At 40.8% G+C, this 20,043-nt stretch overlaps 1 protein-coding gene across 1 annotated transcript; it reads left to right on the plus strand.

Annotated features, from left to right (window-relative positions):
- The first annotated feature begins 1,491 nt into the window (after window positions 1-1,491).
- Window positions 1,492-17,114, plus strand: LOC114648754 (polyunsaturated fatty acid 5-lipoxygenase-like). Its single transcript, XM_028797978.2, has 15 exons — window positions 1,492-1,584; window positions 6,529-6,675; window positions 6,865-7,060; window positions 7,260-7,341; window positions 7,447-7,569; window positions 11,215-11,315; window positions 11,402-11,574; window positions 11,664-11,807; window positions 13,719-13,922; window positions 14,859-14,945; window positions 15,038-15,207; window positions 15,454-15,575; window positions 16,293-16,393; window positions 16,480-16,650; window positions 16,782-17,114. The coding sequence occupies exons 2-15, from the start codon at window positions 6,529-6,531 to the stop codon at window positions 16,959-16,961; spliced, it is 2,001 nt and encodes a 666-aa protein (XP_028653811.2). The 5' UTR covers window positions 1,492-1,584; the 3' UTR covers window positions 16,962-17,114.
- The last annotated feature ends 2,929 nt before the right edge of the window (window positions 17,115-20,043 follow it).

The following is a 20,043-nucleotide window of genomic DNA, read 5'->3' on the forward strand; positions in this document are numbered from 1 at the left end:
TGTAATCAACAGATACATTATAGCCTGCTATATTCAACCACATTCTAGCCACTGATTCAAAACTTTTATCATTTGAAAATCTTCAATTCTCACCTTTGCCTTTAGTTCTGGAGGCTAAGATTATTGATTTCATCTGTAAAAATCGACAGCACTTCTCAAATAGGGTGTCGCAAGATGGCTTACAAAGCAAAACACCCTTCTACCATTTTAGAAGATATGCAGGTGAAAGGAAGAAACGTGTATCAAAAGACACCACCACGAGATGGCATTTCTTCAGTTGCTCTTAGGCGGATGTCAGTTAGAGATACCTACAATAAAAAAGGGAACTAGCAAATGAGATGTCAGAACTCATAGATGGAGTAAATGTTAAGAATGCTACGTTTATAGACAATTACAGGGTATATGACCTAGAGGTGGCCACAGCTTCTGGCTCTTTAGAGTTTATGAGGAACCCCAGTGTGCAGGGTCACTGGACCATTAGAGGGGGCTGCAGTGTGGTGCCCCTGTAACAATTTGTGTGGCTGCTTTAGCACACATGTCTCTTTTTCTCCAGATGTCTGGAGCCTTCCATTATGGGAAAGTAATGCAACTGTCACAGTTAACAGCCAATTTTATGTACAGCAGTGTCTCACCACCACAGTTGCAGCGGTTCATAATGTTAGTGGGTGGCGTGTTTGATTGCACTTACCTCCTAACAGCTCTGACAGTCACACTTGATGCCTCTTGGTGGGTTATAAAGACATTTATAATGGAGAAAGTGGGTGGCGACACCAGAATGTTTGAAGGTACGGTAAACACCTGAGGTGTGGGCTACTGAGCTTTACAAGTGGAAGGTTGATTAGGAAGAACAAATTTAGTTTAAATAACAGAGTCTTTCTCAAGATCCACTACAATGCATTCCTCTTAGGTGAGATAAAAACCTCATAAAGGTGAACTTGAGGAACTGACATATTTATGTCAGTTTATAATGAGATTAAAACTCTGATCCACAGAATCAGAGTCCCTGTTGGGTAGTAGTCTTTAGTGCTTTTCTATTTTCTCAGCTTAGAGACTTACAGAGTCACAGTCAGGGTCATCACCACGATGGGCTGACGCAGCAGGACAGTCATACTGGTGTAGTGTTGGCAGCCTTGGTGGCCATTAATAATTGAAACAAGTTGTCATTTATAATAGTAATAAGGTGCCACCATATTACAGTGACTGCATTGGTGGAACACAACAAAGGGTTTAAGAATTGAAGTTGGTGGTAGAAAGTTGTGACCCCCTCAACATTCAGCGTGGTATATTGCTACCCAGCTCACAGAGAACTAGATATGTGTGCTGTTGCCTTCAGGGAGATAAAGAAATATTTTAAAAATTTTGAGCATGCTGCTGCCACCTTCACCCCACCCCACTCTGCCCTACCCTACCCATTAAGCACAGATTTAAATGCCTGCAACATCCCAGACTCAGCAGGTGACGAACCCACTTGAAAAGGTGGGCAACACAGAGAAGCAATTGACTAGACTGAAGTTCACCAAGAACAGAAGAAAAGCAGTAGCAAGAGGACCACAGGGCAGCAGACCTACACCATAATAAGAGCAGGTCAGTGCTTCGGGTTCACAGAGTGTGAAAATGTGTGAAGGGGGGGAGACAAATATTTAAGAAGCATGGTCACTGATAAAAGGAGTCAGAATGTTCCCATAGGATAAAAATGTGAATATCCACTTTTTAAACAGACATGTTTTTATCTGTTGTCAGTTTTTAACCCTTTTCTGCCATTATTTTTGTGGTTAGTTTAGTGCGTGCATTTGTGTGCGTGAGTGTAATAACATGAGGAGGCAGTGGTGTGTGACCACCGAGCAGTGCTTTACAAATGCTGTTCTATAAGATCTGCAGACAAACTCAGACTCCTCCAACAACTCCTCTGCCGCCTCTCTGCACATCTGCACAATGTGCAGTCGGAGGAGCGTCTCTTATTTGTCCACACATCCAGAATGCTGCTCTTCCAAACCTCAACATAGTTTGGCTCTGAGTGTGCAGGTTGTGTCTCGGTGTGAAGAGATGAATCTATGTGTCCACTCCTAAACCCTGGCCCACCATACAGTACATACTTCTTAAGGTGTAATTACAACCTGCCTGAAGAAGGGGCCTGAGCTGCCTCTAAAGCTTGCATATTGTAATCTTTTTAGTTAGCCAATAAAAGGTGTCATTTTGCTTGACTTCTCATTGCATTCCTACTACATGTAAACGTTTATATCTGCACAAAACACATTTATTTATTGATTGGATGTGTTATTTGTGCTGGGAGTCTGAATCCTTGTTTTTAATGTTTCTGCTGCTGTATGTATCTGAATTTCCCCATGGTATTAATAAGGTTTGTCTCATCTAATCTAATCTAAGTTGCATAGATGATGAAGACAGTATGTTTTTTAAAATGATCTTTAATATCAGTAAGCATTTTTTTCCAAGAATGTTCTCCCACTGATCATTGTAGCTTAAACTTTATCCTCATATCTATATAAAGTAAATAATTATACTAAAAATAGATTCACTATATATTAACCAGGCTGACTTACTACTTTTCCCTAAATGCAAATAATTAACGCATCAATACATCTTTTCAGCGCTTGAGATTTTGACCCAAATTTTGCAATGCTGCTCTAAGATGTTTTCAGGTAAGGAAGACAGACGTTTCAAGGTAATGTAGATAAACTATACTCACTAATCGGAGCAGAGGAGAATGGTGATGTGTTGTATGTTGATCAGCACATGCAAGTAAGAATTTCACTGTACTCTGTACACGTAATGGTGATTGCCGTATAAACGTACCTCCTCTTGACATAGAGATATTCTGTTTTTGAATTTATGTGACTCAATCCTACCTGAACAGCCCTGGGCACAAAGAAGGAATAATTGCCCTGATCAGTTTTACAGGTTTTCACAGGGCTCAGTCACACACACCAAAACACACATACACATATGTAACAAGCTTGTCACCAATCACATTAACCTAAATGTTTTTGGAGTATAGATGAACAAGTGGAGTATCCAAAGAGAATAAAGGATACCCCTTAGACACAAAGTGAAGGCACAAACTCCACACAGGAAGCAAAAGTCACAAGATCTATATTACTAAACGACAGTTTAATTTATACACGGATGGCGGACGCACCGCGTGCATGCGCACTGCGCCGCGGACGGCGGACGCACAGAAGCGCATGCGCAGTGCGCTGCAGCACCCCAGAGTCAAACCCAGCGGCTTCCCAGAGTCAGTAGGTGGTGCCCAAACAACACAACCTGTAAACTAAACTTGCTCTAATCCACTGTGCCAGCAGTCAGTGTCAGCAGAGGCAAAGGACTCACGGCTCCAAATGGAAAGAGCACAACGATTTGTAATACAAAACCGAGCCCGTACTTCCCAGAGTCAGTACGTGGCACCCAAACACCACAACCTGTAAACTACACTTGCTCTAATCCACTGTGCCAGCAGTCAGTGTGGCATATGTGAATCACATAATGGTAATTCACGGCTCCACAATGAAAGAGCTCAACTAATGGAAATACAAAACGAGCCCGTATGGATAAACACAATGAACAAAAGTGCCCACAACACGCTTCTGACACAGCAGGGGCAAAGGAGTCACGGCTACACATAGAAGGAGCTCAACGATTAGTAATACAAACACGAGCCCGTATGGCTATGACCTGTGAACGAACCCATATGGATATAAACAATGAACGAAGGCACGAGCCCGTATGGCTATGACCTGTAAACGAGGGATGCACCCACCCTCCATGATATTTCATCCCTCCAAATATCTGAGGGAGCAGAAAGTGATTGCCATTCTTGGATTTGCGATTCTTTTGAGAATCGCGGGCTTGCTGGTTAGAACCTAGGATTCAGCAGATGTAAGCATTCAGGGCAGCGTCACTAATGCATTGTCACACATGGCCACTTGAGGATCACCTTCCAGGCTCGGATAATGGATGCAATAATCTGCCAGGATAAGAGTAGGTGTCAACACTAACAATACCACCTCTTTTCTCCTCTGTCACTCAGAGAAGCTGCCCAAGAAGGGCACCCCTGCCACACACCCACTCAACTAAGCTACACCTCTTCTGGTCAGGACAATATACATCCAAAGGCACACATTCAGAGGAACTACATCTCAAATGAGCGAGTTCCCAGACCCAGACCTGCTCGACAGAGCTGAAGGTTTTGAGAAGCCCCTGAGGCTTAAAGGCTTTGTGCCTATTTTCCATTGCGCCACAACGTGCTCATTTTTGCTCCCCCAACTTTTCTTTGGCTCACCACTTCCTTATTTGCATTCCACACCATTTATAATGCAGATTATGCTGATTATTTTATGCAATAGTGCCAAGTCATAACCAAGTATTTAATTTGTAAAACAGTACAAGATGCCTCATTTTCTGAAACTCTGTTTGTGAAAGTAAAGATCTGCAGATCTCTGGTGATTTGTCTCTCCTCAGATACCATCTTAGACATCTTGTCTTAGACTGATTTTGCTTATGTTTCTCCATTTACCTGCTTTCACTACATGTCTTGTTTAGATTGCTTTATAGTCTTACACTCTAATAGATATGAAAATGTATGCATACACATGTTGTGTGGTTATGCTCTCTTAAACATGAAAATCATTGCCTGCTTTCAGTGAAGAACACTATAAAATAGCACATTGCATTGAAATGTACTCTTTCGTATATGCCACTAGAGTTAGGAGTAAGAATAAAGCTTAAAAAGAATAAGAATAGACTGGTGCCCTGCCCAAGGGTTGATTATGTCTTGTGCCCTATGATTGCTAAGATAGAGTTCAGGTGCCCTGTGACCCTGCCCTGGATAAGCAGGTTAGGAAAATGGCTGGCTAGATACAGTTATACTTTAAAGCATTCCTAACTTACTGGGAGATTAGGAAATACAAACCATCTTAACAACTAAGAAGCTGCCAGCAGACTAGTAAAATGGGGTAGAGATGGCGATATACAGTACATTAAACATATATAAATATTGTTGGCAAATTAAGTAGAGCTGCAGTTTAATATTACATAAGCAAATGTAGAGGTTGCATGTCCAAACAGGTTACTTTTTTAAATTGGGACTTCCTACTCTGGTACCTTGGCAGCCTTAAGTTGCTCCAGTCTGAAAATGACGTGATCCTGCTGTGAACTGGCATTCCATCTATGGTTGGTTTCTGTTTGGTGTTTTTTTGCCAGGGTCATTCCACCTAAAGCAGATCTTAACCTGAGTGAAGTCCCAGCTCTAGCTATTACCTAACTTTGCCACCCATGGATACCCAATGCAAATTGTACAAATATAGACAGAATTAACTCTGTGTAGTCAGAGAAAAGCAACTTTAGACAGAATTTTGATAGGCTGGTTTAACTGGAAATCTCTGATGGTTTGAATACCATCGTTTATTTCTGTATTATCAGGTGACTCCTCAGCTGACATCAAGCCAAAGAAAGTCTCTGCCTGAATGTGTCTAGAAATGAGGGCCAAATACTATGAGGTTAAATCAGCCTCTTCTCTGCCATTTCTAAGGAATGTGTGTATGGGAGGTGTGATCATGGTGGGTGACACATGACCTGTACATAGAGCCAGGAATAGTACATGACATGGATTCTCCTCTTATTGCATTGCCCTCACTTCATCTTGGGCTTTAAACATTATACATAGAATTTCTATGCTGACAATATGCATTCCACATCTTTACTGCCTTTTGATTGGCACAACATGATGGCACAACTGTTAGCACTGCTGCCTCATAGCTTCAGGGACCTGAGTTTGAATTCTGGCCTGGCGTTTGCACATTTTCCCAGTATCAGTGTGGATTTTTCTTCCACATCCCAATGCCATGGTACTTTGAGTATGGCTCTGTGATGAACTAGCACCTTTGCAGGGTCTAGTGCCTGTGTATAATGTTGTTGAGGTCTGGCCCCCCATGACACTGAATTAGATCAGGTTAAATAATAGATGAAAGTGCAGAATTTTCCTGATGTATAAGTAATTAAACTGAAAACACACACAAAATTTAACAACACATGTCTATGAAAACAACATTTATTTATATAGCACATTTTCATATAAATGATGTAGCTCAAAGTGCTTTGCAAGATGAACAAAGAAAAGTTTATAAAAATAAAAATATAAAAATAAGATTAGGCAATACCAAATAACAAAGAATAAAGTAAAATCTGATGGCTGGGAGGACAGAAAAAACAAACAAAAAAAAAAAAGGCCACGAGACCACCCAGCCCCCACTGGGCACTCTACCTAACACAAATGATCCAAATCAGTCCTCATGGTTTTCATTCTTCATGTGGAAGAATTAGATGATGATGGTTATGTGGACATCTGGCCTTCAATCCATCAATGAAGGGACTGCATAGTGCCCTGATCAGGTGGTGGTGGCACAGATTGCCATCACAGAAAACCGGAAAAAGAACAGCAGAGAAAGTAGGGGTTAGTATGGACTGTAGAGCCATTATAAAAATGATAATTCCATCCATTGCATTTGTTGTTTACAGATGGTGACCTACAAGTTAACTGTTGCTACAGGTATAGATAAGTATGCGGGAACCTTTGACTATGTGTATGGGACAGTGATCGGCGAGCTTGGGCAAAGTCAAAAAACTGCCTTAGACAATGCAGGAAGAGACCATTACCGTGGATGTGTAAGTCAGAAGACAACATATTCTATTTGATTGGGTGGAGATGGTTTGGACTTTGGGTAATGCTGACCTTAAACAACTTTATGTTAAAATTGAATTTATTTGCCCTTCTCCTATAGGGCACTTCAATGATTTAACTTTTTGAGTTCTATTTAAATGTTGTCTGTGACGTCTCTAGATATGTCTTTCTAGGTTGGAGAATATGATGTTAATAGCAAAGCTCCACTTGGTGACATCTGGTTTGTGGAACTAGAGAAGCGCAATTATATTGGTGATGACTGGTTTTGCCGTTACTTGGAGGTGAAGTGTCCTGATGGGTCTTGTAAGAGATTTCCCTGCTACCGCTGGATTGTAGGCAATGCGACGATCAGGCTACGTGAGGGTTCAGGTAAGGAGTTTCACTTTTTTCACACACTCCCTCATGTACGTACCCCTCCTTAAAGTTCATCCATCTTCTAAACCCATGAGTTAGCACTGCCATACTTTTGTAAGTTCATACTCCATTAGGTTGCCCTAATCATATTCTTCTTTATTTCTCTGACTTTTCTGCTCCACTACCTCTTACTTGTTCTCATTGTCTCTTCAAGCTAAGAAAATGAAGGATGAAATTACACATGACTTCCTCCTCCACCGGGAAAAAGAACTGCAGGAACGGCAGCAGATATACAGGTAACTTATTTAACTGTCTAGGACAGGTGGGCTTTTCTCCACTTGATTCATGCATGCCATGGATCATTTTATACTCTTTACTCTTCTCTCCTCTCATTTTACAAGATGGAAGGCTTGGAGACCAGGAATTCCCAAGTGCATTGATGCCACATCTGAGAACGATTTAGCTTTAGACCATCGATTCAACTATCAGAAGACTTCTGATTTCAAGAAATCAGTTCATTCAGCGTGAGTTCATAAGTCTAGTGTAATAGAAATTTGGGGGAATGTTAAGTTAGCCCAGCTTCACTACATTCATATACAGACAGTGTGTACCCACTTGCCTATGGTTCTTGGGATTTCAGTGAAGAAGAGGAGTCCAGGGTGAGGATCTCCAAAGATGAGCGAAGGATGCAAGACTAACTCTTCAAGTTTGGTGGTAGTGGTGGTGGTGACAGAAGAGTAGTTTTGCTCGAGTTAGATGTTATATATGGATTAGAAAAACACATGAAAATATGTGCATAGTGCCATTTCTTTTATACAATTGTCACCTGGAATGTGATAATGATTGTGCTCAAACATGTTAGGTAGCTGTGGCATTTAAGTATAACCCCACCAGATGCTGTGCAAAGTAAGTAACAAGCTTGCCTCAGTAATTTAACTTATTAGTAAAATGTTTATAACAACCCTCAACTTTGTCTTCTCAAGTTTTTTTTTTCAATTTTCGATCATATACATTCTCCATTCATCCATCCATTTTCCAACCTGCTGAATCCGAACACAGGGTCACGGGGGTCTGCTGGAGCCAATCCCAGCCAACACAGGGCACAAGGCAGGAAACAATCCTGGGCAGGGTGCCAACCCACCGCAGGACACACACAAACACACCCACACACCAAGCACACACTAGGGCCAATTTAGAATCGCCAATCCACCTAACCTGCATGTCTTTGTATTGTGGGAGGAAACCGGAGCGCCCGGAGGAAACCCACGCAGACACGGGGAGAACATGCAAACTCCACGCAGGGAGGACCCGGGAAGCGATCCCAGGTCCCCAGGTCTCCCAACTGTGAGGCAGCAGCACTACCCACTGCGCCACCCCATATACATTCTTATTTAGAAAAATATTGTTTCTTGTAGTATGGGCAATTATCTTCATACTTGGTGCTACAAACTTGCTTCTTGCTGAGGGGCTGGATCAGTTGGCTCTGCTGTGTTCTCTATAACTTTGGGCATGTCCAACCTGACCTTTCCAAATTAGTGATGCGAATTGAAGATCATGACCCATTTTCAAATGATGACCCCTTGTTATTGATTTTTCTTTTTTTTTTATATTTTATTAATTATGTGTTTGCACTTTTGGTTTGAGCTCTTCCCAGTCAAGGACAAAATGTTCAGTATTATTATCTCCAGTATAGGCAGCCACAGTAACTGAAAAAAGAAAGGAGATCAAAATCAGGAATAAGTCGCTCACAAGACATTACAGTACCTTCTTATTTTGGCCCACCACTGAGGAAGACCATGCTAAATTTGAAAAATCTACCAAGCAATCTTAAGTGTGCTTCTTCCAGTTTGTGGAAAAGAAATCAACATCATGATGCTCATGTTTCAAAGAAGCACAGAATCATGGCATGGAAAGAACAGGTAACCACCAAACATCTGGCAGCAGTGTAGTTAGCAGGATGTGCTTTGTGCTATTCGAGTTATGTAATGCATGTAGTCTGTGTATTCATTCCATGTTATTGTGGCTTGACTTCTCTAACCTCAATTCCATTTCATTGTAAATTGTTGTAATTTCAGTTTAGGCAGCTAATAGTCAATATGTTGTTCTGAGTGGCAGGTGGTTGAGATGCTCTCACTTTACATAACATTTAAATCTATGTGACCGTTGTGGCCTGCAGGGGGCACTCAGCTCCCAACACCCGACACAGACAGACACAGACACAAGCTTACAAGCACAACACATGCTTTATTTTGTTGTGGGAGTTTCCCACCTGTACAGAGCAGTACATTAAAGCACCAAGCACAGTGAAGCAGAACAATGGCACTGTCTTTTCTTCTTCTTGTCTCAAATCTTCTGCCTCCACTCATCCTTCAGAAAGCTTCATCCCTTTTTCTCCCGACTCTGGCTCCTGGAGCAGTGGCAGTGGGCTTCTTTTACCTTACACCCGTTAGTACTTCCAGTGAACCATTAGTGTGGTCTGGAAACACTTCGGTGTGAAGTGGAAGCCTGACAAATTAGGATGTCACAATCCCTGCAGCACTCCCTGGTGGCACCCTCAGAACACAATAGGGCTGTACTGAACTCCCACTCCCATAAAGCCCTGTGGGAGTCTGAGGCACTGCTGCAACCCAGGGGGCTGCCATCTAGCTCTCCAGAGGAAATAATGTCCTGTGCCTGTTCTCTCCTGATCCTTCCTTTATGAAGGTGTCCAGGCCAGGTCCTGGCTCTCCACCACACTGTACTCTGTGTGAAATTATCAGACTCGACACACTTAAAAAAAGGTTTGGGGCAGCCTGGCTGCAATGGGTTTTGAAAATCAAGACAGATGTGTCCTTGATGGAGTCCAAAACAAGACTGAGGCATCTCGGAAAAAAGGTAGCTTTAAATGCCAAAAGAGAAAGTGATGTAGTGAACCAGGAAGTGATGTTCTTCTGGGCGCCAGAACTGGAAGTGACGTCTTCAGGGTTGAATCAGACAGGTTTTCCTGTTTTTGGTCTGCAGAGAAAACAGAAGAGGGTTTAGCGCATCCCGCCACCCCCTGACCTGGTGTGGAATTACCTTCCCTTGGTCCATACAGCTCCCTCCTATATGTACATGTGTGACATATGTTAGATGGTAATGATGTCAAAGTGTATGATAATGATTTGATGCCAATTGAGAGAGATCAGGCATCAGCATTCCATTGTTTGATTAATTCTTTTGTGATGTGAAATCTGCATAAACCTGCATGCTTCACTTATTAAAAATGGGCCAGATATGATTTGTGAGGTTAGTTAAGGTTTAAGTTAGAGAAGTCTAAACACATATAGAAATATTCTGGTATGGCACCTAAAGAATTTACCAAAAAAAATGCAACTGTAAGGTAAATGATACTCAACCTCTTCCTTGACAAAGAAGTATTCAGCTTCTGGTTGAACTCAGGGTCAGTGCACATGAACTGCCTTTATAGTACCTGTAAAGGGTTTGCTCCTTTTGCTGATGTCCTGTCCTCTGTGCAAGCTATCAAGAGCTGCCATAGCAGACGTGATTGCAGTTCACAGAATTCTCCTTGAAGATCTGCTTGACAGGTCTGACCAGTGAAATGCTGCCAGCAGTGAGGTCCATAGTTGTGAAAGAAATAAAGGCTAAGGACACACTTCAGGCAAAACTTTAATTCCAAAGCTAAACATTTGCTATATTTAAACTAAATAAAACAATTTTTGCTTCATAATAAGTGAAAAAAATGGTTGATTTTGCCTATGGTAAAATAATATTATAGATCAATATTCATATTGGCTTTTCTTGGTAATGGAAGTGCTGTGCAGTAGTGTTTGCATTTCTAGCGGTAGCTTAAGCTCCCACAAGCCTCTCCATGATACCCCTTATGTCAGTTTCTCTACTCTTAATGCCTTTTTGTGAAGTTAAAAGCTCTCACATGTGTTGACTTCCAACAAAACCAACTCAGAGCTCTGCTGACACTGATTTGTTTTTGAGACAAATGGTAATTTATTTTGCAAAACAGGGATGCTGGACATAGAGATCCATTGTTTTCCCAACACAAGGAAAGGGAAGGTATTTAGCAGGTCATATACATTTTCTGCTGGGGTTGCCACTCTAAACACCCAGTATAGAGAAGTGTACCACACTTAAGACATCAAGATGCTTGTTGATCATGACAATTATGTCTACAGCTTTAATGATCTCAACATCAAGAATCTACTCTGTAAATGGAAGTCCTGGAATGACCTGGAAGATTTTCGAAATATTTTATTCAAGCCAAGCCCCATAACAGGTGGGAAACTCACTCCACTTCACAAGACGTGGCCTCTTGTTCACCTTAAGAGCTCTCTAAGTTAATAGTTTTGTTCTTCTCTTCAGAGTATGTTATGGAGCACTGGAAGGAGGACTGGTTTTTTGGCTACCAGTTCTTGAATGGCTGCAATCCCCGAATGATCAAAAGTTGTTTTAACCTTCCTGAAAAATTCCCTGTAACAGAAGACATGGTGCAGGCCACCCTGGGCCCCAACACAACTCTGAACAAAGAAATGGAGGTGAGATCTCTTTTAGATATCTCTTACCACCTCAACCCAATGGCCAAGATAAAGACTGTCACACTCACTTGTGTCATCTCCCTGTTCAGGATGGGAAAATTTACCTGGTTGACTACTGCATTCTGGAGGGCATTCCTGTCAATGTGATCAAAGGCAAACGTCAGTATGTTACAGCCCCTCTGTGCCTGCTGTATGATCACCCCAAGAGAGGACTGATACCACTGGCAATACAGGTGACAAAAAAGCAAAGTAAAGTCCCAAACTTGCAAAAGAATGTGGTCAATAAAATTAATTATTTGAGGTTTTACAAATAAAAACAGGAAAATCTTGATGAACCAAATATCAAGTAGGCCAGTTCTTTTACCTCTGGGTAATCTTAGCGTTGTGGGAAATGAGCGGGGAAATAAAATTAATGCAAAGCTTTAAGTGAGAGGATGGGGACTTCTGTACACACTCAGCTGCCTTCTTTTTGTCACTTGCTACTCCCGCCTAACTTCAAACGTGTCAGACTACAAAGTCACTGAAGATGTGATATTGCACAGACTTCTACTTCATTGCAATTGGCTAAAAAAGTATACAGTATACGGTAAATGGCAGTGGCGGACCGTGCATTTCACACCTAGGCCTTCAGTAGTGCTCCGTCTGAATCAACCCACCCCTCAAAAACTAATTTATGGTTATAAAAACCATCTTAATATGGAGAAATACAGTATAAAGAGGTGTTGCATCGCAGATAGAAAACTCCTATAGCCACAATAAATGCCTTTATTGAATAGACAAACCAGGGGTGAACAAGTTCCTTTCTACTGCAGCTACAGCCCGCGACACACATAAAAAACATCAATAATAACTCATAAACTTGCAATATTATTTAGGAAAATCGCAACATTTTACTCACCAAAAATTCAGATTATTTATAAACAAAATCCATCCTCCTCTCTTTCCTCAAAAACAGTTCACTCTGTCGTACAGATTATCCGTGCACTTCAGTTCCATCACGAAGTCCCTTTCTATCACCATCGAAGCTAATGCTGAAAGTCAAACCTGTCCTGTCGTATTTCTGGCATAAGTTTTAATTCGCTTTAGGGCTGAAAATGTCCGCTCGACAGAAGCAGTGGACACGGGAATGGTCACCGCCAAACATACCAATGTGTACAGCTGCCCCATGATGCTCTCATTCAGATTTTTATATTACACCATCCTATCCAATCAACGGGTCTGAATACGGTGACGTTGCCGTATGCCTGCTAGAGGGCCCTAGTGAAACCAACTCAAAATCTGATTGGTTGAAGCAATAGTTTAATCGACATCTATTTTGTGTTAGAGGGCCTGCAGAACGGATTGTGAAGGCCTCCTGGCAGACTTCTTTGACTTTGACCCTGCCTGGCAACAAATGATGGCTGAAATGTGATTGGTTAAATGCTTTAATACAAAAATACATGTCTGGAAGCAGCACAGCCATCGGAAAAGCTATGAAAGGAAGCGGACAGACTATTTGGAATTATTTAATAAGTATTCATGGACAAAATATAATTAACATCAGTTAATTCAGATATTTTTTTAGGCAAGCAGAGAAGGCCTTGAAGGCCCTGATGGCCCGCCACTGGTAAATAGCATACTATCCAGAAAAAAATAAAAGTTTAAATTTATAAAAATAAACTGCTAGCACTTGAGTTTCAAAGGGTCTCCTTGTGTAGCTTAAAAATTTTCTTTATCTTGGTTTTCATATTACTTATCTACAACAGTGAAATTCTGCTACACTCTGTAAAGAGAGGAAAGGTGATCAACATAAAATTTTGATACTTTACAGAGAAAATGTAAAAACAGTAACCCAAAATTAATTAATTTTACTGAGAATCCAGCTTGCTTCTTTTCTTAAATATACTCATAATACGGAACAAACCAAAGAGTACTTAGAAATGACCGCGGCGGATATTTGCTACAGTGGTTCATTTCCAACACCCCACCAAACCGAGTTCTTACTGATAAAAAATGAATAAATAAATAATCCAGACCCACTATTGTAATATTCACAACTTGCTCACACAAACTTTACTAGAGTGGGATGATGCTGCTCTCAATCTGCTCATCTCCAGGGTACTGCTTGCTCTAGTGCTGGCCTATAACATTTTTATCTCTTTCAGATACAACAGAAACCTGGCCAGGACAACCCCATCTTCCTGCCTTCTGACCCTGAACTTGACTGGCTTTTAGCAAAGATGTGGGTTCGACATGCTGAATTTCAAGTCTATGAGGCTCTGTCTCACCTTCTGCGTACACATCTGGTCAGTGAGGTGTTTTGTATAGCCACCATGAGACACCTGCCCACTGTTCACCCTGTTTATAAGGTAAAGTCTCACACTGAATTCTGTAAGAGTATATATTTCAAGAACAACAAAACCACATATTAAACAATGATGACAGTTATGTAAGGACTAATCACACTACTTTGTCCATCCTCAGAAACTATCCATGGGTACAACCTTCAATTGACTCAACATCTCACATTAAAAGCTGAAACACACCCAAAAAAAATAAAATGCTCAATTTTCTTTAATCTAATTCAGACACACAGGGGTCTATCCTGGCAACACAGAGTGTAAAGCAGGAAACAACATTGGATAGGGCACCAGTGCATTGTACAGAAACAAAGGAAAAAATCAACAGGAAAAGAGTTTCCTTGCAGTTCAGTGTGGTGGCAGAGTGGTTAGCACTGCTGCCTTACAGGAGGTCTGAATCTGGCTGTTTATGGTCTGCATGGAGATTTCCTGTTCTATCCATGTCTATATTTTCTTCTGTCACCCTCATAATAATGTGTGTGTTTTCTGTCACTCTACATTAGCTTGATGTGAATGAGTGTAGCTGTGTGAGTGAGTGTTCTATCCAGGGTTGGTTCTTAACTTTCTCATGGGGCAGCTAGAATTACAGTAGCTTCAACTCCGTACAACACAGACATGAAACAAGAAGTTTTAATGAATTGATGGATGAAATCTCCATTCTGACCAACTCTCTGCTGCTCATCAAAATTAAAAATGGATCTTACTGACAGCTGAATGGAAAACACTCCCTTGTTAATCATCTCTTTAGGAATTTAGATAATATAATCCCCATTGGCGCATATTACAGGGCTGTCAGAGCCTGCTGCAATGTAAGAAATGAAAACGTGGATCCTTATAGGATGATGATTTCAAGCGCTAAGAAGGCCTTCCCTTCCCAAATGAATATACAGATGAAGTTTCTGTGTTAGCCAGAAGCACCTCATTTCTCACTTTTGAATCTTCCAGCTTCTGATTCCCCACATGCGTGACACTATGCAAATCAACAACAATGCCCGTTTGAATCTCATCTCAGAGAATGGAATCTTCAAAGAGGTATGCTTAATGATATGCTATGTATTTTGTCACAACTGTGCTCAAGGGGCATCTCTGACACCACACTCTCTATTACTCTTACCCATAAACAGATAGTATCCACAGGAGGGGAAGGATTGGCCTTATTGGTGCAGAAGGAATGTCAAGTCATGAATTTCAGGTCTCTTCTGCCCCCCTTTGACTTTGAGGACAGAAATGTGAGCCGGCTAAAGAACTACTTCTACAGAGACGACAGCCTAAAACAATGGGAGGCCATGAAGAGGTGAACAGTGTAGAGGACAACAAACGCCTTGTTGTGTGAAATGAAAACACCCCCCTGTCCTCACCAAAACCACCTCTTCCAAAAGCAATCCTACTCCACAGACTTTAAGAACCCATTCAGGGCTAGGGAATGTAGTGACTCTCTCAGGCTCTTAGGCTAGGAGTCATTTTGCCAAGCCTGTCTAGAATATAAGATTTCTCCCATTGTCTTGTCACTCACTGTCCTGTCTTTAACTTCTCTTTGCAGTTTTGTGTCTAGCATTGTGGATCTATACTATTCCTCTGACACAGATGTTATGGAAGACAAGGAGCTGCAGAACTGGATTCATGATGTTGTTACAGAAGGCTTTAGGGACCTTCACCAGTTTGGTAAGAAACATTGTGTGTTCCGAAGTAGAGTTAGCTTTTTGGGCTTTATTGTCTTCATACTGTATTGGTAAACAAAACACAAAAATATTACAGTGTCCAGTCAGTAAGAGATTACAGAGGACAACATACCTAGCTAGTGGTGCTTTATGGGGATAAAGTGTTCATCCAGAAGCATACAATACTGACAAAGAGTTGAGCAACTGCATTCCAGAGGTAGTGGAGATGTCTGTGAGGTGAGGTAAAACAAGAGCTTTAACAGATAGTTGAGTGACATTAGTGGTAAGAAAGGGATGCATCTTGTAAATATTATAAGAAAGAAAGAAAGATTCTTGATAGTAGCTAGTGGCATGTGGGTGACATCACCAATGACAATGTCTTAAAGAAGGAACTGTAGACAGAGAACCAGATGGCAAAGATTTTCTTTTGAGTAAAAAAAGGGAGAGAGGTAGACTGTGAGTCATAGAACAACTGGCCAGAATGGTAAAACTGATAATGACAGAAGAAGACAGATAGAGGCAGAAAAATGTTTTATGAATATTAAAACCATCTTTATGGAATGGCGTTTGTGGGAAATAGGTTGAGGAGGATCTTAAAGGTGTTATCTGAGAGAAAGGAGGAATGCTTTCTCTGTTCACCCTGTTTATAAATTGTTGAGTTTCTTTGCGATCACATAACAACATAACTTTTTGCCACTACAATATCCCATTGTTTCCTTAGGTCTGTCAAGTGAAATAAAAGATAAAACAGAGCTTGTCACTATATTAGCAGGGGTCATCTTCACAAGCTCTGCCCAGCATGCTGCAATTAATAGTGGACAGGTAAATGCTATCATAATATTGTCTAGATGAGAAGACTAACCATTCATTCATATTTAATGACTAAAAGTATGCTTATCTTCTTGCAGTTTGACTGGTGCTCATGGGTGCCAAACACACCCTGCAGTATGCGGTGTCCTCCACCCACTAGAAAGGGTTTAGCTACCATGGATTTGATCATAAATACACTCCCAGATGTACATATGTCATGTTTTGAGGTGGCTATCACATGGGTCCTCAGTCGAGAGTTGCCTACTGCAGTAAGTTGTTTGACAGGGAATGCTACTTCTTCCATCTGTATTTGCTATTTGCTTTCCGTCTTTTAGGCACAAATTGTCTCCTCCCTAGACATTTTGAGACAGCACCACTCTTATCTTTTCAACTTATTTAGGTCTGGCTTGGTCAATACCCAGAGGATTATTTCATTGAGAAGGCTGCCAAAGATCATATTGAAAAGTTCCAAGAGGCACTCAAGAAGATTGAAAAGTCAATCGATGAAAGGAATGCAAACAGTCAGCTGAAATACGAGTACCTGAGTCCAAGAAAGATTGAGAATAGCGTTGCTATATAAAGAGCAATCTGTGATGTGCAGGTGTGTTTTGGAAAAAAACCAAAACTTTCCTCTATTTTCAATTAAATAGTTCTCAGAGGCCAGATGAAAATGCAGAACGATTCTTTATTTGCACATAGATATGCAAATATCTCAGTCCATAGAATGAGCAATCATCTATACAATTCATTCCCTTTTATATTATTCTATTACCATTACATTACCTAATGCAACACGTCATGTGACTCTATCCTGTATAATATGCAGAATTCTATCATCTTAGCTAAACGACTACAGCCACCAGTAACTTCACATACATATCAATTCTTGGACTATTTTAAACACCTCTTCATTAATAGGAGTGTCCTACGGGTTTTCCCACTGATCTTATTATTGCTTCACAATAGGGGTGTTTGGACTTTCTCACTAGTTTGTTCTCGCTTTTTAAGGGGGAGTTTATTACTCTTTTATTTCATTTTAACCTCATTAAATACCTTGATGGTTCCTCTTAAGGTGAGGCAACCCTCACATGTTCAGCTGCATTTAGTTAACCCTTTACTTACCTTTCCTTATGCTTTGATACGACTTCATTTGAGTATATACTTATATTAAATTATAAATATGAACATGTATTGATTTAATATATTTGATTAAAGTTCTATAGGGATTACCAGTAAACTTGCTACTTTATGTATAACTTTTTCTTTTAAATAAAACAAGGTTGGGCAATGTACAAGTGTTTTTTTTTTCCATAAGGCAACTATCATTTTTCCGAGACTCTTCTTTCTGAAGTATCATGATGTGGCCTGACTGCCCATGTCTACCTAGAGACAGTTTACAAATTTCAGACATACAATTGATGGGTTTTTAGTGCCTTTCAATTCTGTGCTCAGGCTGCAGCATGACTGGTAAAAGCTTCTTTAATAAATAATAAACCAAAGTAAATTGGTACTATTACCAACTGATTAGACACAGATTGATAAAAAAATGTAGCTGTATGTAAGACGTCTCGCTTAAGAAAATGTAATATTCGATCATTTACATAAATGCCAAACCTACAAAACATATTTTCCTTATTCTACTGACTGACTTCTCAAGTTTTTGCATCACTTCAAGCGTCTCGATCTCCTCTTTGCCTCTATCCAAATGCTTCTGTACATAATGTACTGAATGTGGGTAATGTGGTTTTACACTGCTGTATACAAATGTGGCAGCTGTAAGAATAAAACCAAAAAAACTGCTCCTTCAAAGCCACAGGTTCTTTTTTATTTGAGTACTTTTAACAACACCTTATGCACTTGCAGAGGGCGTATTACAGTTTTGACACTCTTTGCATGTATGATAACTCAATTGAACTAGAAATCCCTATACAGCCATTATATTTTTGCTGCTGAACGTTTTGTGAACACCCCAGCACTTGCACAAATCGTGTCTGCTTCAGGTACTCACTTACTTGGCTGGCACACTTAATCTTTTCGGACTGTTTTATGTTTTTTGGTATTGATATACTGAGAAATATCTCTATATGATCTATGGGAAATAAAACATCAACATACACATGTCTGTGATATCAGTTTGTTGTTCTCAAAACCAAATGCATCTTTTTTTCAGAAATTAAAATTCTCTCAGAAGTTTTCCATTAAGGCGGCACGGTGGTGTAGTGGGTAGCGCTGCTGCCTTGCAGTTGGGAGACCTGGGGACCTGGGTTCGCTTCCCGGGTCCTCCCTGTGTGGAGTTTGCATGTTCTCCCCGTGTCTGCGTGGGTTTCCTCCGGGGGCTCCGGTTTCCTCCCACAGTCCAAAGACATGCAGGTTAGGTGGATTGGTGATTCTAAATTGGCCCTAGTGTGTGCTTGGTGTGTGGGTGTGTTTGTGTGTGTCCTGCGGTGGGTTGGCACCCTGCCCGGGATTGGTTCCTGCCTTGTGCCCTGTGTTGGCTGGGATTGGCTCCAGCAGAACCCCGTGACCCTGTGTTCGGATTCAGCGGGTTGGAAAATGGATGGATGGATGGAAGTTTTCCATTAAACTAGCACACATTGTCACATTAACAGGTCAAACACATAGCTAAAGCAAGGTGTCTCAGAACTAAATGCTTTGATATCACACTTGTGCAGTTTTCATTTCATAAACTTTACTTCATGAATACAGAACATCTGAGAGGTGTGATATTGCCAGTGTTGAATACATTTACTATGACTGGAGATTTTTAATGCATTGAAGGATGTATGCTTGAAAGTGCTCTTTCTACAACATCCTTCATGCTGCTCTGTTGATGAATCCAGAAAGGAGTAATGTTTAAAACACAGGACAAATGAGGAAGAGGAGGAGGAGGAGGAGGAGGATCGGAGCATGCACTGAAACAGCACGTTGCCACACCCACCACACATCGACACAAAGGAGGATAAAAAAAAAAAAACTCGGACACCAAAATTAGGCAAGAAATATGGGACTGCCTCAGGAAATATAGGACATCTGGTAATCCTGTCTTTACCAAAAGGTATATAGGACAAAGAGAGCATTCTGCTAGGCTTTAGTGGCACACCAGGGGCCTCATGCATAACGCCGTGCATAGAATTCACACTATAACATGACATAAGCACAAAAGCAGAAATGTGCTAACGCACAAAAAAATCCAGATGCATAAATCTGTGTGTTCTCCAACTTCAATGTTCTTCCGCTACATAAATACCAGTCAGCGTGAAAATTAACGCACATGCACGCGCCTGCTGTCCTGCCCCAACTCCTCCCAGAATTACACCTCTTTGAATATGCAAATCAATAGAAATAGCCCTTAAGATCAGCCTTCTGTGAAAAGACAATGGCAAAAGTATGAGGGAAAATAAAAGAATTTCAGCGAATACCAAGTGGAGTCAAGGAAAAACGTACTATTTGTTGGTTTAAACAGTGATATAATCAACAAAAGGAAATTGATCAATTGACATAGCGTGTTGGAGAAACTCGAAAGCTCAAGTTCACAAAGTTGCACAGTGCCTGAAATAAAAAAGAAGTTGTCACATATCAAAGTCGGTGTGAAAAGGCGAGTCGTAGCCCACCGTCTGAGTGTCATATGAAAGCTCAATAGGGTACAGAGAAAAAAAAAGGTA

Source organism: Erpetoichthys calabaricus, chromosome 3 (genome assembly GCF_900747795.2).
Source record: "Erpetoichthys calabaricus chromosome 3, fErpCal1.3, whole genome shotgun sequence".
In the NCBI taxonomy this organism is placed as follows: Eukaryota; Metazoa; Chordata; class Cladistia; order Polypteriformes; family Polypteridae; genus Erpetoichthys; species Erpetoichthys calabaricus.

What these genes read in the sequence shown, in the direction of transcription:
- LOC114648754 (XM_028797978.2), top strand. Translation starts at nt 6,529, where the DNA reads ATGGTGACCTACAAGTTAACTGTTGCTACAGGTATAGATAAGTATGCG. An exon ending in GAGACCATTACCGTGGATGT is followed by an intron (nt 6,676 to 6,864) that starts GTAAGTCAGAAG and finishes ATGTCTTTCTAG; the next exon opens with GTTGGAGAATATGATGTTAA. An exon ending in GAACGGCAGCAGATATACAG is followed by an intron (nt 7,342 to 7,446) that starts GTAACTTATTTA and finishes TCATTTTACAAG; the next exon opens with ATGGAAGGCTTGGAGACCAG.